This window comes from Empidonax traillii, unplaced genomic scaffold (assembly GCF_003031625.1).
Source record: "Empidonax traillii isolate 1590-97213 ecotype Southwest subspecies unplaced genomic scaffold, ASM303162v1 scaffold819:size405531, whole genome shotgun sequence".
Taxonomy (NCBI): Eukaryota; Metazoa; Chordata; class Aves; order Passeriformes; family Tyrannidae; genus Empidonax; species Empidonax traillii.
The window spans coordinates 59,371-78,282 of NW_020956012.1; the positions used below are offsets into that span (position 1 = coordinate 59,371).

The window sequence follows — 18,912 nt, forward strand, 5'->3', positions numbered from 1 at the left end:
CACCTCCCACTAGCCCAGGTTGCTCCAAACCCCATCCTACTTGGCCTTGGACACTTCCAGGGCTGGGGCAGCCACAGCTTCTCTGGGCACCCTGTGCCAAGAATTTCTTCCCAAATCCAATCTAAATTTACCCTCTTTCAGCTTAAAGCCATTCCCCTTTGTCCCTTCATTCCCACTTCTCTTCTTTCACCCCTTGTGTTCTATTCCCCAAATTTCAGAGATCAATCTCTTAAAATACCTTTCCTCAGAAACTCTTCCTGCTGTTCCCTCTGACAGACAGACAGATCGACTCAGTGCCAGCCCTGCCAAGTACTCAGTGGGCTTTCTTTCCTTTCGTGTGCTGCTGCACTCATATATATATATGTATATATATATATTTATATATACACACACACACACATATATATTATATGCTTATTTATATCTGCAGCTCTGGGCGCTCCCCCAGCCCAAATCCATGCTGTGCAATGGAAACAGCGCTCAGTAAACCCTGCATTAGGTTCAGCCTCTGCCTCTCTCCCCAGAGCACATCCCAAGGGCTGTGTTTGCTTTTTATAAAGCTCTCCCAGGGCATCCCTCGCCGGCTGCTGTTCCTTTCATCCTTCTCCTCCATCGCTTTCATTCTCAGCCCCTCTCTCCCCACGGTGCTGCAGTGCAGAGCAGTCACTGCAGGGGTTTTCAGCCCCAGCATTCAGGTGGTGTCACACTCCTGGCAGGACTCTCTGGTCCAGGAAAAACAGCAACCACACGAGCTGGCTCCTGGTCCCACCCGAAAATTTGGCAGGTGTACAACAAACTTACACGAGCCTTATTAGCAGCAGATCCACAGGGAGGGAGGGGCTGGGGGAGCCTCTCCAACAAAAATAATAATAGAGGAAGAGCAGCTGAGTTGTTGTTGGGTTTGTTTCAGGGGAAGCTGAGGGTTAGGAATAAAACCCTCCTGGCCTGCTCAGCTCTGTAACCTCATCCTCTCTGGCTGAGGGGAGGGAGGGAGCAGGGATGGGCAGGAGGAGCCACTTCCCACCCAGAGAAGGCTCTGCCTACAGTAAGTTTTCATCCATGTGGACACGATGTCACTGACTTGTAATCGACTCTTGCAGACAATCCAGACCATCTCTTTATCTCACCACAGCTCTGCTGGCCTGTGGTGACAGAGGAGCTCATCCCCGAGGGCCTCCAGGCTGCTTTTGCCCTTTTTCCCTCCTGTTTTGTACCAGGGCGTTGATGAAAGTTCACTTCTCACCTTGAGTCGTTCCCACTTTGTATCTTCTCCATTTAGCAACAATTTTTAGGTCAAAAAGCAAACTCCCCCCACCCCGGCTTTCCAACCCAACAGACACGTTGTCCCCTGTATTTCTCTTTCTGCCCACACCCACCACACACCTGAACGTGGCAGCTACCCCGGAGCAAAGCTCCCAGAAGGTTTATTTGGATAAATCCCACTCCCCCATCACAAGACATCAGCACTGGCTCGACACCAGTGTCTCTGTCAATGGCACTGAGAGGCCACAAAGAACCTCAGAGCACAGTTTTATTCCCAGACCTGTCATTTGTATTTATCCCTTTTGTCCTGTTTCTGTTCTCCATCCTGCCCAGGTCTTTAGGTGTCAAAAGGTATCACAGGCACGTAGACAGGTCCATGTATTATTGGTGTAGAGGTTTTTAGCCTTTTCCAGGCTTCTCCTCATCTTTATTTAGGTGTGGACCTTTGCTGGTAACTCAACTCTGTTGCTTAATTAAACGGCCCTTTGGACACAATAAACACCTGCTGAAAGAGCTGAATATAATTCTGATCTCCAAAGCTTGTGGAACAGGGCTTAGAAAGTGCTAAATCAGGGCTTTTTAGAGACAAACAATGCAATGAGCACCTCTGCTCGGTGAGCTGAGGGGGGATGAAGGTCAGCAAGGAGATTCAGGCCCTGCTTCAAAGGTATGAAAGCTTTCCTGATTTAAAAATTGATTCCTCATGACCTTTTTTAGGTAGTCTTTACCTCCTTTCAGACTTTCAGATTTCACAGCAGAATTTTACTGGCAAGTCATGAACTGTTTGGCTTTTTTCCTCTCTTCATGTCTGTAAACATCTTTCATATATTGATTTCTCTGTGTTTCCTTGGATCCTTTTTCCAGCCCCGGTTTCCAAGCTGAAGTTGTCTTAGATAGAAGCTGAACTTTTGAGTACTGCACAGTTTAATCCTGGGTATCAAATAGCTATTTTTAATGAAAAAAAGCGCAACATTTTAGCACCAGTCAGCCAGGAGTTCACTGGCACTGGGAATATTCCCCTTGGAGCAGGAGGTAATCCCAGAGCAGCCCATTCCCATTGGGATATATCCAACGCTGGGAGATGTCAGGGGCAGGATTCTGAATTAAATTGACTGTTTATCTCTTTTGTTATAAAAACTTCTCTTTGAATGCGTCAGCAGAGGGTGACATTGTGCAGGTTTGGGAAATATCTGGAGTGCCATCAACAAAAACTTTGAAGGCTGGAAGTGTTTGGAATGGGTTAAAATTCAAGGAAAGTCCATTAGGTTTTGTTAACATTTGTAAGAAATAATGAGTTATTTTCATGTAGCATTGCTGTTCACTACGAAAATATTTTAAATCTAAATATTATTTCTCTGCTAAAAAAAAAAAAATCTTAGTTTTATAAATACCATTGAACTTTTTTTAATATATAAAATTGCATGCCCAATCTGAGTTTTTACACATTTCTGATGGAACTTTGAGGTTTTGAAAGGGAAACTTTTTTGTTCTGGGAATGAAATTGGTCCAGGTGTGTTATCCTGCAAGAATATAAAATTATATAAATGTTAGACTCTGCTTCTGTAAAGGAAATCTGGGCTGTTCCTACAGGTTTTTTAAGACCTATGGACAGTCTATAGATGGTTGTTGTGAATTGAACTTAAACTTAAGGGTTTTGACCCGGATGTTGAAATGTGTTTGTGGTGGATTTTGCTTTATTTGCTCGTGGATCAGGTACTTCCAGGTGCTTTCACTGCACCTACCATGAAAAAAACCCCATGGAATCCTCAACACAAGGCAAAGTCCTTAATGATTAACACGAGAGGGAGATGGTTTGTGGGTGCACAGGCAATACAAGTCTCTGTTGGCTGGAGTGGGTGCTCCCACCTCGTGTGACAGAATCACGGAATATTCTGAGCTGGGAGGGACTCCAAGGGTCACTGAGTCCAGTTCTATGGTGAATGGTCGGTACGAGGATCGAACACATCCTCGGCGTTACCAGCACCAGGCTCGGGCCATTAAACGGGTGTAGGGAACGCATCGCACTCTTAAAGGTTTCTCCCAGAAATACCAGCGGATCCCTGGGACACAAAGCCCTGAAATCACCCAGTCGAGGCTCGCATGACGCTCAAGGCTTGCAGGAACTCCCCGAGCCGTGTTTTCAGCTGTCCCCGAGCCCCGTCCCACCCGGGACAATGCCGACAGACAAGATAAAGGCTGAGGAGGGAGTGGAAAATCCCCGCTGTGTTCCGCGGCGACAGCCCCGAGCGCTGAGCGGATCCATCACAAAGGGCCGGGGGAGCCCCTCCGGTTCCCCCCGCCACGCCAAAGCCGCTCCAAACACGCCGCGCTGGGGCCCCTCGCAGTGGGGAGTGGGGAGTGGGGCCGTGGGGAGCGGGGCCGTGGGGAGCGGGGCCGTGGGGAGCGGGGCCGTGGGGAGTGGGGCCGTGGGGAGTGGGGCCGGGGCTACGTGACCGGGGGCAGCCCCGGCATTCCCAGAGCGGGGCTCGGCTCCTCCCGCCTGGAGCCCGAGGGTTGAATATCCCGGGGGGGTTTCTCCCCTCGGCGTGCCTGGGGTTAAAATTGATATCCAAGGGGCCTGGGCAATCAACAGGAGAGGAGGGTTATTTGTAGGGACATAGGGAACGCTCTGGTTTGGGGTGGATGGGCCCATCCAATCCTAAGGAGAAGTGGGAATTGCACCACACTTCCAATGTTTTTCCCAGAATACGCTGGGTTGGAAGGTCCCCACAAGGATCATTGAGTCCAACTCGTGGTCCTGCACAGGACCATTCCCAGAGTCACCCCCTGTGTTCCAGAGGATCATCCAAACCCTCCTGCAGCTCTGGCAGCCTTGGGGTTGTACCCACTGCCCTGGTGAGCCTGTTCAGTGCCCAACCAGCCTGTGGGGGAAGAACCTTGTCCTGAGATCCCACCTGACCCTTCCTGACACAGCTCCAGCCATTCCCTGGGTGCTGTCCCTGGTTTCCAGCTCCTGGGCTTGTGTTTTGCTGAGGCTTCACATCCAGATCCGTTGCTTCTGGCTGTTCCAAGGCACAGTTTATTCGTCACTGTGAAGAATGTTGTTCTCATGTTGACTTGTCTGTTGTGCTGGTTGGAAAACATTCATTAAAACAAAGAGATTCTCTAGTTCCAGAATCAAAGGGCACCTGTGATTTCAAACCTTTGCTGCCCTGTTGGATTTGCCAGAGGTCACTGAACACTTCTCTTGCTGGTCAACAGAGGGATCTCTGCCTTGTTACCACTTCTAACAGCTCTGGAGTTGTCCAGCAAACCCAAGAGCTTGTTCTCCCCGGGATTTCTGAAGCATGAAATGGGAATCTTTAGGCATGGAGGAAAGTGTTAAAGGAAGAAGGGCAGGCTAATCAATTGCCTGACTAATGTGTTAGAGCTGCAGGTGATGTTTAGCTCAGTGATGTCTCTCAAAAAGGTGTGTTCTCACCTAACTGGGAGTTTGGGATTTCATGTAGGAATTAGGCAGCACATCTGACAAGGTGCAAGGAGTCTGACCAAGTCACTGATTTCTCTTGGCATAATAATCCATGAAGGAACAACCAGTGGACTCAGCAGCCCCCTGGGGGTCAGGACACCCAGATTTTATTTCTAGTATTGTCTCAGAGCAGTAAAAATGAACTTCCACCATCGGGTTCCCTCGTCTTGTCCTGCTGCCATCCTTTGTGTTTTCTCTCCATACAACCCCAACCTAACCCCAGTTATAGGAAACTACAGAAAGACAAATAACACTTAATGCTGTTTCACACTGAAACACAGGGAATCTGGACAATTCAGACAACTGCATTTCTGAAGTGTTTCAAATTTCAGGGGGAGGTAATTTCTTAATTTAGCTAAGCCAACTTACCCTCTCCCAAGGGGAAAATCTCCGTGCTTGCACCCTGAATGTCCTCAGCGTGCAGAATGAAATTATTTACCAGCTGAAGAAGTATGAATATCAAAAGGTTCATTAGGCATTCCAGCTAATTTGCTCTGGTCTGTAAAATTTGGCTGGGGAGAAGGGGTGGATGAAAGGGGTTAGGCTTTTGCATGGTCAGTGCTCAGCTTTCAAAACCCTACACGGCGTGGAAATAACTCCCACAGTCCCGGGCCCCTTGAAGGGTGAGGGATTCTCATGTGTGCTCATCAGTAGCTGGAAAAATATTTTTTCTGTGACATTTGTGCTTTGTCTCTTCAAGTTGGGGGTGGGGGAAGGATTTTCTTCCTGTAACATTTCGCTGCTTGGTTTTCAAGTGGGTTTTCAAACCCACTGCTTGGGTTTCTGACAATTTTTTTTTTTTTAAAGTATGAGTTGTTAATATCTGTTTTGTTTGCTGATTTTTCTCAGAATCTGTTTGTGTTAACTGCTGGTGCCTGTCCTGCAGTGACTGAGACACTGAGTGCCAGAAATGAGCTCATGCCACAGAAGGTTCCATGTGTCCCAGAGATCCGGGCACACAATTCCTCTCCTTTTTCCACAGTTGTGGTCACAGGGGAACCAAGATTTTGATATTTGAGACATCATATCTCTAAACAACACGGTCCCAGCTCTTGGCTTTCTCTTGATTCCTGTGGCATGGTCAAAACTGAATTAAAACACGACCAGAGGCTTCTAAAACATCCCAGGGTCACTGGCCACATGTGGAAGGGAATCAGAAAACACAAAGGGTTTTCAGTGTCTTCTCAAATCACGTCTTCGTGTTGAAATGAAGCTACTACTTAATAGGGAAAAAAAATCTAATTGAATAATTTGAAAACAAAGCAAGCTTTTTCAATTCAGGTCAACTGAAGTGTTTCTACTACCTTAGATTAAAGTACTTTCATTCTTTATCTAAAATAACCCGAACAATCCAGTCAAACAGAAATCATTTCAGGCTATCCCGAAACATTCTCCCTGCGTTTGGGAACTGGACTGTCAAACTGTAGAACTCCAGATCTGCACCGACCAAACTAGAAGCAGTGGCAGAAATACCTGCTCCCATCTGTGAGTGACAGGCTAAAACATTATTCTCCATGTATTCAGTCCCTCCAGCTGGTGAGCACAGGGCTCCTCTGTGAACACCCTTCTGCTTCCATCCCGGTGGGAAATGCTTTTGACTTGGCTCCTCATTTTGAATTCCTAAGCAAGAAGTAGCTGTGAAAGGTTTCAGCTTCTGCCCTGTGTCTGTCAGGGCACAGTTGCCTCACAGGATCGCAATCCAAGAGGGAAAGTGATCACTGCAAGCTCCTGAAAGATCCCTTGTTACATCTGAAAATACCTAAAAGATGAAGTCATGTATCCTGAGAAATGCTTGGCAGATAAACCCCATGGAATATCATGCACACAGAGCTCTCTGCCTCCTGAAAAAACTTGTCTATGGGGCTGGAGACTTTGGAACTTGTGTCTTGATCGAGGGACAGTTGTGTCCTGCCTTCCTTGGGGCTACAGGACATGTTCAGCACAGCTCTACTTGGGGTGGGATTGGCCTCCCCCACATCCTTTAGAGAAATTGGTATCTGAGACTTGAAGTGTTAAATTTGGACAATTTATCCTCAGAATTAAATTTCAGAGCTGTGATCTGATGGAAATGGAGGCTGTGGATGTTATGGAGTCTGCAGAGAGCTGAGCTCTGAGCTCAGCACAGTCCAGTTCTCATGGAGTGAGCTGCCCCTTTAACTTCACCTGGGCACGTTCACTCTGGAACCTAAGGATGAAAAGAGTCAGGAGAGGCAAATATTCTCTGCTAACAAGCAGGAAAGATCCCCTGTCGTGGTGCTGTGCCTGCTCCTCTGGGAAAGCATCTTGTTATCACGGCACAAGTGGCAGAAAATTTCCTGCTGGGCTTCAGCGTCCCATCAGAGGCATTTGTGTTGCCTGGCTTGTCCCCCTGGGCTGGGAGCTTTGCTGGTGGCACAGCTGAGGCTCTGTCACTGATGGAGGCCTGTGAGCACCACCACAGAGCAGAGGGGTGTGTGAACAGGTCTATTTGCTCCCTGGAGCAAACGCCCACTGAGCCGGAGCAGGACGTGATGCCAGGTGAGCACAGCTTGTTGTAGCTGTGCCCAGTTTGCTCCTCGAGGAGAATCCCTTTCCCAGGACCCGCAGGAGAAGCTCCACAGAAGCCTTTACGCCTCTTGTCCTTGCTGGTGGTCAGGGACAGAGGCAGGAATGCTCCTGGGACAGCAGGTAGCAGCTCTGCGATGCTGCCTCTTGTTCTGGTGCCGCGGCCTGGCCTGTGCTGGTGCAGCCCCTCACTCGCCGACCTCGCCTTGCTCCGAGCCCCCTCCTCCCCCCTCTCCACCCAGAGCTCCTTTCCCGGCCCTGGGGGTTTTAATATTCAGGCCGTACCTTCCACATGAGCTGTGCTGAAGAGTTGACGTGTCGGAGTTTATTGATATCACATCGGGCCGCGCGGGGCTGTCAGCTGCACATTCAGCCTCCCGCGACCCCCTAAGGTGCTGGTTCTGGCAGCTCTAAAGGAATCTGCACAAAAAACCAGCCTTTTGGTTTTGTCCAAGGTGAGACAATGCGGGCAGGGCCCTGCACCAGATGACAGGGCTGATAAAGGACCAAGCGGCGCAGGGATATCTTTCTTTCTTTTCGCTCCTTCATTCAATCCTTCTTTCTGTCACATGCATTCTCTCCTCCCTACACTTTTCTTTCTTCTCTTTCTTCTCGGAGCAGGGAGCAGCAGAGACAGGCACAGGGGTTCAATTGCAGGCGAATGTCACAGTCCAGCTTCTCAACACATTTGCAGCAGCAGCCGCAGTTGCTCTTGGCCAACTTGACAAGGGGCTCTCTCTGCTCTCCGTCCTTTCTCCCACAGCTCCTCACAGTCACGTCCTCTGGGGTTTTCCCCCGGGGGCTGAGCTGAGTGTAAAGCTGTGTCTGTGTGTGTGAGGAGAAAAGTAGGCAGGGGAAAGGCATAAATATGGAGACAAAGGGAGGAGTGCAGTAGAGAGAGCAAGAAAGCAACTGGAAGCAGCAGTGAAGCAAGAGGATGTGTTTATACACCCACACACATGTGTGTGTATAAATATATATATATAGTGTCTATCTAGATAAATAAAAAAGCACAGGAATGGGAAGGAAGCAGAGGAGGGTAAAAAGAATCAGATGCTCTCCAAGGACAGCTGCCTTAATGACTTTTGCTGCATCCCTCTGTTTTCCCAGACACGGCAGAGCACAAAGTAGAGGAAGGGAGGTGGTGGCTCGTGCCCACTTTCACACACCTCTTGGCTTCAGGCAGTTGGGCTGACACTCAGATAAATGAAGCAGGGCTTGCAAACAGCAGGAGGAATGTGTTTCTCATGTGTGGTTAAGTGGTCTCTGGTGCCTCATTCTCACAGGCTGGTTTTTCAGGATTGGGAAAGGTTTATGAGGTTAAATTTGTTTATCTTTCCTGAAAGAGTCTTATACTCAAAAGGTCTTTAATTTGATGGATCCAGTCAGGGCTGAAACAGCAGAGGAACTACAGGACAAGATGAAGGGCTGTTTGGGATGAAAATAAAAGAGAGTGTTGCAAACTGGGATGGAGGGGCAGTGATAGAGCTGTGAGGGGACCTCGGGGTAAGAACAGCAAGGCAGCGATGGCCAAGACTGAGATGTGCTGGCAGAGCCCCTGGGGCCCAGAACTGGAACAGAAGGGGTGGCAGGACTTCAAGTACACGAGCAGAGCCATGCTGGGACAAAGCCAGGGGGAGCAGAGGTTGTCACAGGCAAGGAACTGTGAAACCTGGTCTCACTAGGATGGGAGGGAATGTCTGTGCATATGTGGTGGGCTGATGAACAGGTTACACCAAGGGCAGTCCAACCCAGATGTGGAGAAAGGTCACTTTTGGTGAGGTATCACCAGCACCTGAGACACGACTGTGGTGCTTCTGCTTGGCCAATTTTTGAGAAAATTATTGATTGAAAAGCACTGGAATATATTCAGGCTGTGGGATTGGCTCTGGGATGGAAATACATGCTTGTTTATCAATGTGAGAACTGAGGTAAAAGGGTAAAACTGCCCAGAGATGCCCATCATCTGGCTGGGGGCTGTTCCAAGCCTCTCTCCTGTGGATCTAGGTGTTCTTTTCCCAAGGGTGTTTGAACAGTAGAGGGTGTTTTCTGTAGTGCCATTGCAGCCCCTCTCGGAGGGTGGGTGTGGTGCCCGTGGAGAGCAGTGGGATGTTGTTTTGTGCTCAGAATGAGGAAGGAAATTGGTGTAAGGGGCTCTTGGACCCCCAGCTTGAGAGCAACGTGTGCTTTGCTGCAGTGGGAAAACAGGCACGGCTGGAGCACAGGGTGGGATTGCAGCAAGCTGGGCACCCCTGGGGTTTCCTTGCATTGCTTGGCCCTGGCTGGAGCTTCCACCCAGTGGAGGCGTGGCATGAATTCAGTGGATGAAAGTCAGGGACAAGCTGAGCATAAGGGAGAGAAGCTTCTTGCTGAGCTGGGGCTGTGCCCCAGTCTGCCAGCATAGCCCTGCCAGGACCCACACTGACAATAGACCCAGAGTACCAAGCTAAACATGAACATTATATTTTACATCTTGATCCATCACTTACTGTTTTTTCAATGCCAGGTATCACATACACACTTGTCCTTCGTGTCTGGCTTTGCATTTCTCAGGCCAGGTATTCTGTTCTGGGTTTACCTTTAACTTGCTGCTTTAACTTGTAAATCGAGGTGGTTATCAAAGCATCACATCTCCATCCTTAATGCCAGCAGGCTTCCAGCATCCTGACCACCTGTGCCCCCTCCTCCTGTGCAGCTCAGACCCTGTGGGACGTTTGTGCTGCTCCAACATCTTCCCTGTGTCTGTGAGAAATTGTCTCAAGAGAACAGGTGAGATGAAGCTGAAAGGGAAGAAGGCAAAAAAGGGATAGCTACAGAGAAAGTGAAGAGAGCTGTTTTCCCCCTGCCTCTTTATTCCCCCTGTATCCCAGCTGGCCTCCCTTTGCTTCCCAATTTTGAGAGCACTATTGGTGCCTCTCTAAGGACACTGGATGCAGGCAGAGGAGCCAACAAGCCCCTGCAGCCCCTCTCGTGCGGGGCTGTGCTGGATCCTGCGCCTGCCACAAGCACGAGGCCATGAATATTGAAGTGAAAAAGAGGCCTTTTATGGACTTCACAGATGTGCTGGGACTTGGGGCAGGCCTCATTACCTCGGGGTTCTTTAAAAGGCCAAACAAAAGCCAGAAGAAAGAGTGTTAGGGGTGGAGGGGGCAGGGAGGCGAGAACTAGAAAAAAGTTGAAAGAAAAGAAAAGAGGACTGGAGTTGATGGATATTCCATCTGTTTATGTTCAGGCCAGTGCTGGGAATTAACAAAGGCTGTTGGAGACGTAGGCTCTCTTTTGCCCTCCCTCCCTGCCTATCTTCCTCCAAATGTTCTGGATGATTTGGTTTTGTTCAGTGCTTGCAAGGAGCAGAATATGTTGTGTTTTTTGTGGCCATGTGTCTGTCCGTGGGGGCACCGCAGCTGGTACTTCCCTGCCAGGCCCGGGCTGGGCTTGGGATTTGCTGGGGGGCCCTCATGTCTCACTAATTTCACATTCAGAGAGGATGGAGCCTCCAGGGCCAGATCCCTCCACCCAGATAAACCAGTGCAAACTTCTTGGCTCCTACCAGAGCTGCTCTGGTGCGTCAGCAAAGGGCCTTGCTGGGGCTCTGGAGGTTGTGACAGAGCATCTGGTTAGGGGTGCAATTCCTTCTTCTTTGTGGGTTTGGAAAAGCCTCCATCTAGTTCAGCTTCCAGCTTCATGGCAAAGGTATGTTCCAAACCCAGAGTCACCTGGAATGGCTGCAGCTGACAGTGAGGAATGCAAGGAGAGCTGGTGGGGAGGCTTTCACTCAAAGCAAGTCCTCATGTTGGCAAGAGCTTTTCAGTGATGGATGGCTGTTCCAAGGAAAACAGGGTCTCTCCAGCTTTTTCCTTCCAAAATCTTGTTGTACCACTGAACCTGGCTAGACCTGCCCCCAAAAGGCTCAGGCACTTGTACAAGGAGATTTAGGGATTTTCTAGTGGAAAATGGAGGTGAATTTTGGACCTCTGTGCATCCCAAATTGACACTCCAACAAAAGAAAAATGTATATTCTTTTGTTTAGAATCACACATGTATTTCATGGCCAAGTGCCAGGTGAGATGGAGTGGTTGGGATTGGAAAGGACCTTAAAGATATTCTAGTTCCAGCCCCAGATACTCCTGTACAAGAGTTTTCTTCAAATCCCCAATCCATGAGTTTGGAGGTGAATTCTGGCAGAGCTGGGAGGAAAGTGAGTTCTGGGTGAGTGCTCAGGGAAGCAGGACAGCCAGAACCAGGGAAAACTAAACATGTTGCACCACCTTTGGATCTTTGAGTTCAGCATGTGAATGTGGGGCTCCTCCCAGGGGAATCTTTGGATTCAGACCTGGAGAGATGATTGGATCCCTCTCTCCCAGCCAGACCAGGAGGTGTGGTACTCACTGTGGTCATGGGTCACCCACACATGAAGAGCTGCTCACACCTGGATGTGTGCTGTGTGTGCTCCCTTTTCATCCACTGAACCTCCAGCTCTCCTTTCTCCCTCCAGCTTCTCCTTCCACATGTGATCTCACTCGTTCATCACTTGACATGATGAGGGAATTCTCCAGCTGTGAAAAACCTCTCCCTCTGCCCCCTACCCCCTTTTCTGTATCCATCCCAGACAGACAGAGAGACTCTGCCTCCCTGTCAAAGAGCACCAGCTCCACTGTGAGTATTATTTCCAGGCTGGAAAGCCCATAATGGACATTACCTCAGTCTGTGGTTTGGTTACAGCTGGTCAGCTCAGGACCTGAATAATAAAAATACAGAAAAATACCCAAACCCTTCTCTTGCAAGGCCCCCACGCTAATGCTGTGCTGAGCACTGCAGTCCCCAGCTGAGCTGTAAATGATTTTTTCATTTTCCTAGACCTGCTCCCTGGTCTGTTTGGTATTCAAGGGCACCCCACCAACAGGCACTATCATTCTGCTTGGGCCGAATTACTTGATTAAAACGCGTATCAACTATTATGTGATTCGTTTTCTGCTGCTGCTCCACACCACAGCCCCCTAAACTATGTTAAACTGTGATACAGCTGCACAGGCACGAGCAAATGCTGGGGAATGGGGAGTTTACAGGTTGGGAAGGGGAGGGAGGGGAAACCCAACCCTTTATTGTATGTGCTGTGGCGATTATTGGGTTTTTGTGTCTGGGAATGTGCCTGGAGAGGGGAAAGGGGGGCAAGAGATGAATTTGAAACACCTGTCCCCCTCTGCAGTCCCACCTGCTGCTGAGTAGGTTTGGGGTTGAGCAGGGGTTATTTGGGGCACAGAAGCACCTCTGGCTCGCTGGGAACTCGGGACTTCATTGTTCTGTGAGAAGAGAGATGAGGCTGTTCTCGTTTTTAGGCTGGAAACTAAAACCAAGGCAGGACATTGCTGTGGTGCTGCCACCATGTCACCCTTTCTCCCAGGCTTCTCGTGGTCTTGTTTGCATTTTGATGGGTTTTGTTTGCTTTCTGCCAGAGGGAAAGGCAGATGCTGAGAAGTCAGGGAGAGTTCCAGCTCTGTGGAATGCAGGACCGGCACAGGAGACATGCTCTGTGAATGAACCTCTGTGTCTTGGTGATCCTTCTGCATCCTACATCCTTTTGGGGGAGAAGGAAGGAAGCACAAGGTGTGCAGTCCCACCCTCCTGCTTCATGGCAAGGATCTCACTGTAGTCATGGAATGGGTTGGGTTGGAAGGGACCTTAAAGCCCATCTCATTCCACCTCCTGCCCTGGGCAGGGACACCTTCCACTAGCCCATCCAACCTGGCCTTGGACACTTCCAGGGCTGGGGCAGCCACAGCTTCTCTGGGCACCCTGTGCCAGGGCCTGCCCACCCTCACAGGGAAGGATTTCTTTCCAATATCCAATCTAAATCTACCCTTTTTTCAACTAAAGCCATTCCCCCTTATCCTGTCACTCTAGGCCTTTGTAAATAGTCTCTCTCTATCTTTTTTGTTGGCTCCTTCAGGTACTGGCAGCCTACAACTGGGTTACCCTAAAGCTTCTCTTCAGGCTGAACAATCCCATCTCTCTCAACCTTTCCTCAGAGCAGAGGTGCTCCATCCCTCTAATAAACGTGGCCTCCTCTGGATATATTTATAAATGGATCTCATTATTTTAGGCCCTCATGACAAGGAATCCCCAGGCAGGAGGTGTTCCCACCTGTGAGAAGGTGAATGGATGGTACCTCCTCACTGTCCCATGGCAATTTGGCACCATTCATTAGGGCAATGTCAGGAAGCAAAAACATCACTTGAGGTGAAACCTCATCAAGAGACTCTTTAATCATCCTCCAGCATAAACCAGCCTGAAGTTAGTTCATGCACCTGAAGTTCAGGTGCACGTGGGACTGGAAATGTGCTCAAGGATACATTTCTGCTGCTGGGGCCACCAGGCTTTGGTGGATGGAGAGCACTGTGAGGGAGGGAGGGCCTTGTGTGGGGCTGTAATGTGGGGGTGCTCAGGTCTTGCTGATACCTTCAAAGGGAGCTTTTCCTCCTTCCCTCGTGCCTTCAAATCCAAGTTTCCCTGTGGCTGCTTTGGCTCCCCAGCCAGTCCCCTGCAGCTGGGTTTTGTGGAGCATCTCTGGTGCTCCATCTGCATCGGGGTGTGTTTGCTAAAGCCAATTGCAGCATGAAAGGTGCAGTTGTAGCCAAACCATTCACAAACCCGGTCCCTTTCCCCCTCCCCATCTCTCCCCTCCAACACACATTTAATTTTTAGGATGGTGCAGCTGGAAGGAAGGGAGAAAGCGAGGAAATGAGATGAGGAATAGTGTGCAGCTCCCCTTTACCCTCTGACAAAATCCAAGCCCCACTTTAATGAATGCGTTTCCATGTCTGGTCCTCGCTGCCAATCCCTCCAGACGGCTCCAAGGTGCTTCAAGGCAAGGCAGCAGGTCCTTGTAGAGCATGGAGGGCTCAGGCTGAGCCTGGAGGGTCTTGTTGTGGCCGATTCCACCTAATCCTGTTGATTAATTTAACTCCAGGGCTAAGAGGAGCCCAGAAGCAGTGAATGGAGAGGAGAGAGGCAGAGGGGGTGGAAGGGAAGTAGAGAAGGGAAGGGAATGGGGAGAGGGAGGACACATCCAATCTGTAATTACTGAGGGTTTTCTTGGTGCTTTCCTCCAGCTCCACTTTCCTTCTGCTCCTTTCAAACCCCTCCAGAGAGCTCTCTCTATTGTACCCAACCTGAGCTGGCAGCATTACTGAGGAATGGGAGCTGTGGGAGGTAAACTCCACATTTCCTCGGGCCAGAATGGCTCCCAGAACGTGCCCAGGCTTCTCTTTGTCACCTTTCCCGTGCCATCCTGCACTCAGCCCTGCACACGAGCTCTGCCCACACTCATCTCCACAGGCAGAAAGAACCACCGGGGTTCATTGCACTTCCCCAGCTCACTGCAGAGCAGAACTCGACACTGGTCCACACAAACCCTCAGCAAGTCCCTTCACGTGGCTATTCCTCCCCTCTGGCACGAGCCACGTCCTTCTGCTCCAAGAAGGTACCTGTACATTGGCACAGTTTCTCGGGAGAGGAGGGAAGGGCTGATGAATTTTCCCACTAGCATCCCTGCTTTCACTCCCACGATGAAGTCTGTCTTTTTATTTCCAAAAGTGTTGCAAAGCAGAGAGGTTTGAGCAGTTTGTTTTCTTTCTGAGCTATGGAGCAGCTGCAATAAAAAAATAAAGGTGGAATTGTTCTTAAATATATAAAATCTAGTGGGATGAGTGCATGTGTAACACACATGCCTTTCCTTAAGTTTTTTTCCTTTTCTCTGACTTATTCTGCTGTGAGATTTTTTTCCCCCTGCCTTCACCTCCCTTTCTGCTCTTTCCTGTCAGTCTTTCCCAGTGTGATTTCCTGGGGGAGCTCCGTGGTGGACAGATAGCTGGTTCCCATCCTTCATCACAACTGCTGATTGGAAAACCACCCAAGAAGCTGCTTCTAGATATTTCTCCACCTTCTTATTTATACTGTTGCTTGTGCTGAGTAAGTGTAAAACGCTACCAGCTCATGATTATTCCTACAGCAACAGTCCCGTCGTGCTGGGGGCTGGAATCTGGGATTTCCCCTGCTCACAGCCTGTTTTTCACACAGGGATGTGTTGCAGAAAACGAAGTGTTTAAATTTTGGGTGAATCCCTGGCGAGGGAGCCTCCTGGAGTTACGTTTGCAGCTTTTGAAAGCTTCGAATTGTGAGGAATCTCTGTGGAGATTGTGCCAGTGGTTTGTCCAGGTTATTTCCATTCAGGAAGGGCAAAGACCTGCTGAGTGGCACGTTGGGCAGGTGAGGGAGACTGTCCATGATAACAGGGATGTGTTGTGTAACAGGCTTGACCAGCCCATCCCAGCTGGAAGGCTTTCTCTATTCTCCCCCGGTTCCCTGTCTGACAGGAGCAGCTGTGCCCTGTCAGACCAGCTGGTTCCAGGCATATCCTGGGATTTTTCTTGCTCTCTTGGTTTTGTCTTTGTAGTCGGGTCATTGGAGCCTTGGACTTGGCACGAGGAGCTGTGGCCTCTTTTCCCAGCTCTGCTCCTGACTCACAGGGTGACCTGACCGTAGGTGGGCGACTTCCGCCGCCCCTGCCGCGCTTGGGAAATGGGGATGATGCCAGTGGGGAGCTGTTTGGAGGCTCAGGGATAGGGAAGTTTCTATTGCAAGGGTCAGCCTGTAGACAGCACTGATGGCTGGGGGTGGCACAGGTTGCTCCTCATGGCAATCAGTCGCCCCCTCCCAAAGCTTCGTGGCCAAATCGGGGATCCTCAGTCATTAGTTTAAAGCTGGTGAGGAAAGTGTGGCTGTTTTCCCTTCCAGACTTCTGCAGAGAGAAGTGAAGTGGGGGAGATGAAATAAGTTACAGATCCTTTTCTAGACTGTTTTTCCTTCGCCTGGGGAGGTACTGGGTGGCAGCAGTTGGATCAGATGAGCAGATGGGCTGTAGGTAGATGGGATGACGCTGCTGCCAGCTGGGCAGGGGGAGGGGAGATAGCCACGACCACACTCTCATGTCAGGACTTGCCTGTTTGGGGCCTTGGTGAAACACCACAAACAACCATTCCCGTGCTAAAGAGCTCACAGGCTGCAAGTTCCTACTAAGTGTGTGTAGTGTGGTACTAACTACACCTAGATGTGGAGTAACTACAGAGAAATAGGACATTTAAAACTGTGTATTTTCCTTACCCTTCCTCACACTGGCTCCCTCACACTCTGGACACAAACGCACTTCTGTCCTTGTTGTTTTTTTCATACCAAACATTACCAGGAAAGACACGAACTAATTAATAATCACTTCAGTGATGGACCTGAATTTACTGAATGCTATGGGTTTCCAGATGTGCTTTTGCACAGCATGGTACTCCAAAGCACAGATGTGCTTCTACCTGTCCTGAATCATCTGGGACCCAGATGTGGAGGGGTTTTATTTTCAAGTGCAGATGTCCCTTTGATTAGACACCCCAGCCCTTCCCTGAAAGTGGACAAAACCAAAACACTAGTTCAGTAATAAGTTTTTGCCATCTGCAGTAACATTGTCTTTAAAATGTGGGGCAGAGGCTGCTCCTCTGAGGTCAACAGCGAATTTCTCACTGATTTTGGTGAGAAACGAAGAAATAAAAGGTGATCTAAGAGATGAATGTGTGTAAAGACAGTTATTTATTGCTGAGCCAGAGGTAGGAGGAAAAGCTCTTAATGTGATGTTTTTGCCCCCAAACCAAACCACGCTCTCCCTGCAGCAGAGCTGCCCTGGCCCCGGCACAGCCACGTTACCCGAGGCCCGGCACCCTCCCCGTGACGCCCCGAGACATAAAAGCATTTTTGTTTTGAATGCAGAGGCATTTTGTGGTGATCTCAGTATAAACAAGAGAGTTCCGAGGGGATATTTGCCTCCCACTCCTCAAACTGCCGCCGCTCCCCGGCAGCTGTCGGGGCACTCACAGCTGCCGTTCCCAGCCCTGACAGGAGAGGAGGCAGATTTTTGGATGATGATAATATAGAGACTGAAAAACACCGTGAGGAACTGCAGGGAACTTTCTCATCAAGCTGAGCATATGGAAGTCCTGATTTAATCCCTAAATTAGCGAAGGGTCACCCAAAAGTAAAAAATTACTTCTCTGTGAGCACGGTTTGACTCTGGCTCTGTGGTTCCTCTGAAAGGCAGGAGTCAAGCCTGGTAGGGAAAAAAAAAAAATCAGTGACATTACAGAGAGTCCTGTTCTCATGAGAGAGAAGGAAGTGGTGACAGAGGCCAGATCTCTCACCTGCCTCAAAGGTATCATCCATCAGGCTGTTCCTCCCCTGCTGCCATGAACCAGTGACACATTTCTGACTGTCCCAAAGGCAGACGTGAAGCTTGGCCTCAAACAGCTACATCTGCACTGCAGGGAACTGAGAACCTGCACACTGGGCCTTGAAACACAAGATTTGCTCCATGAGAGCAAACACTGGAGTCACAGCTCCGTGTTCTTGGTGTGCCCCCTCCAAAATCCACTGAAGACTGGGTGAATATCAATGCAGTGCCTTCTGCTTTATCTTCAGAGGGGAAAAATAGAGAAAACTGGGTTTACTTATTGCAGCTGTGCTTTTTGAGGCCTCGGGAGGCAACAGGTGTGGTGCCAGGCTCAAGGCAGGGAGAAGGGAAAAGCACAGGTCCAGGGAAAGTCAAGGAATAAGTGACATTGGGACAATTGGGACAAGGAATAAGTGACCAACTAGACATTGGGAAAGGCCTTCGATGGCATCTGAACTCTGCAGGAGTTCTGGGCTTGTGCAAAACTCCTGCTGAAATGGGGGAATTTAGGAGTGGAGGAACTGTATCCTGTGGGCAGCCCAACCTCCAGGTAAAGCAGAGCTGGAAGGGTTTCTTCCATCTGTAAGAATTCCTGATTGCTCTTTTTTTTGCTTCCTAACATGGTTTAAAAGAGCTGAAATCTTAAACACCGACACTTGACAAAACACAGGAGAAAATGAGGCAGCACAAGCCAAAGCATTTTTATGTGACATTTTTATGTGCTTATTTCAGCTTTGACATTTTTTCAGTGCAAAATGTGCACCTCTGAAACAGTAATTTCAAATTAAACATAAGTCAACAGCTGGAAGTTCTTTCTGTGTAACAATTTGAATCCAGGACCATGAGTCATTTTTTTCCTGCAAGAAGTTTTAATTTTCCCAAGTTTTCTTTGCAATGTGGGAAAAAATAATAGGAGGGAACAACATAAGTAACATTAATCTGGCAGATGTGTCATACATGGGCACCCTAGGAGGGTGGGCAGGCCCTGGCACAGGTTGCCCGGAGAAGCTGTGGCTGCCCCATCCCTGGAAGTGTCCAAGGCCAGGTTGGATGAGGCTTGGAGTGACTTGGGCTAGTGGAAGGTGTCCCTGCCCATGGCAGGTGGAACTGGATGAGCTTTGAGGTTCTTCCAACCCAAACTGGAGTGTCTGTGATTCAATGCTTTGTTTGGATTGACAGGAGAACCAGGATTCCTTCTCTGGGCTGCTCCACCCTTCCCTCTGTATGAACTTGAGCCACCCAAACCTCACCTCCCGTTCCTTTCCCACCCCAGGTAACAGACTGGACGAAGGCTCTGACGTGGAATCCGAACCAGACCTGCCCTTGAAGCGCAAGCAGCGGCGCAGCAGAA

The 18,912-nt window shown here is 49.4% G+C and overlaps 1 protein-coding gene across 1 annotated transcript in view; it reads left to right on the forward strand.

The window, feature by feature from the left end:
• Nucleotides 1–18,912, forward strand: part of PAX7 (paired box 7) — a 120,468-nt gene that overhangs the window by 35,548 nt on the left and 66,008 nt on the right. The window contains exon 6 of the mRNA XM_027901904.1: nucleotides 18,835–18,906. Coding sequence (XP_027757705.1) covers nucleotides 18,835–18,906 — 72 coding nt within the window. The remainder of the gene's footprint in view (nucleotides 1–18,834; nucleotides 18,907–18,912) is intronic.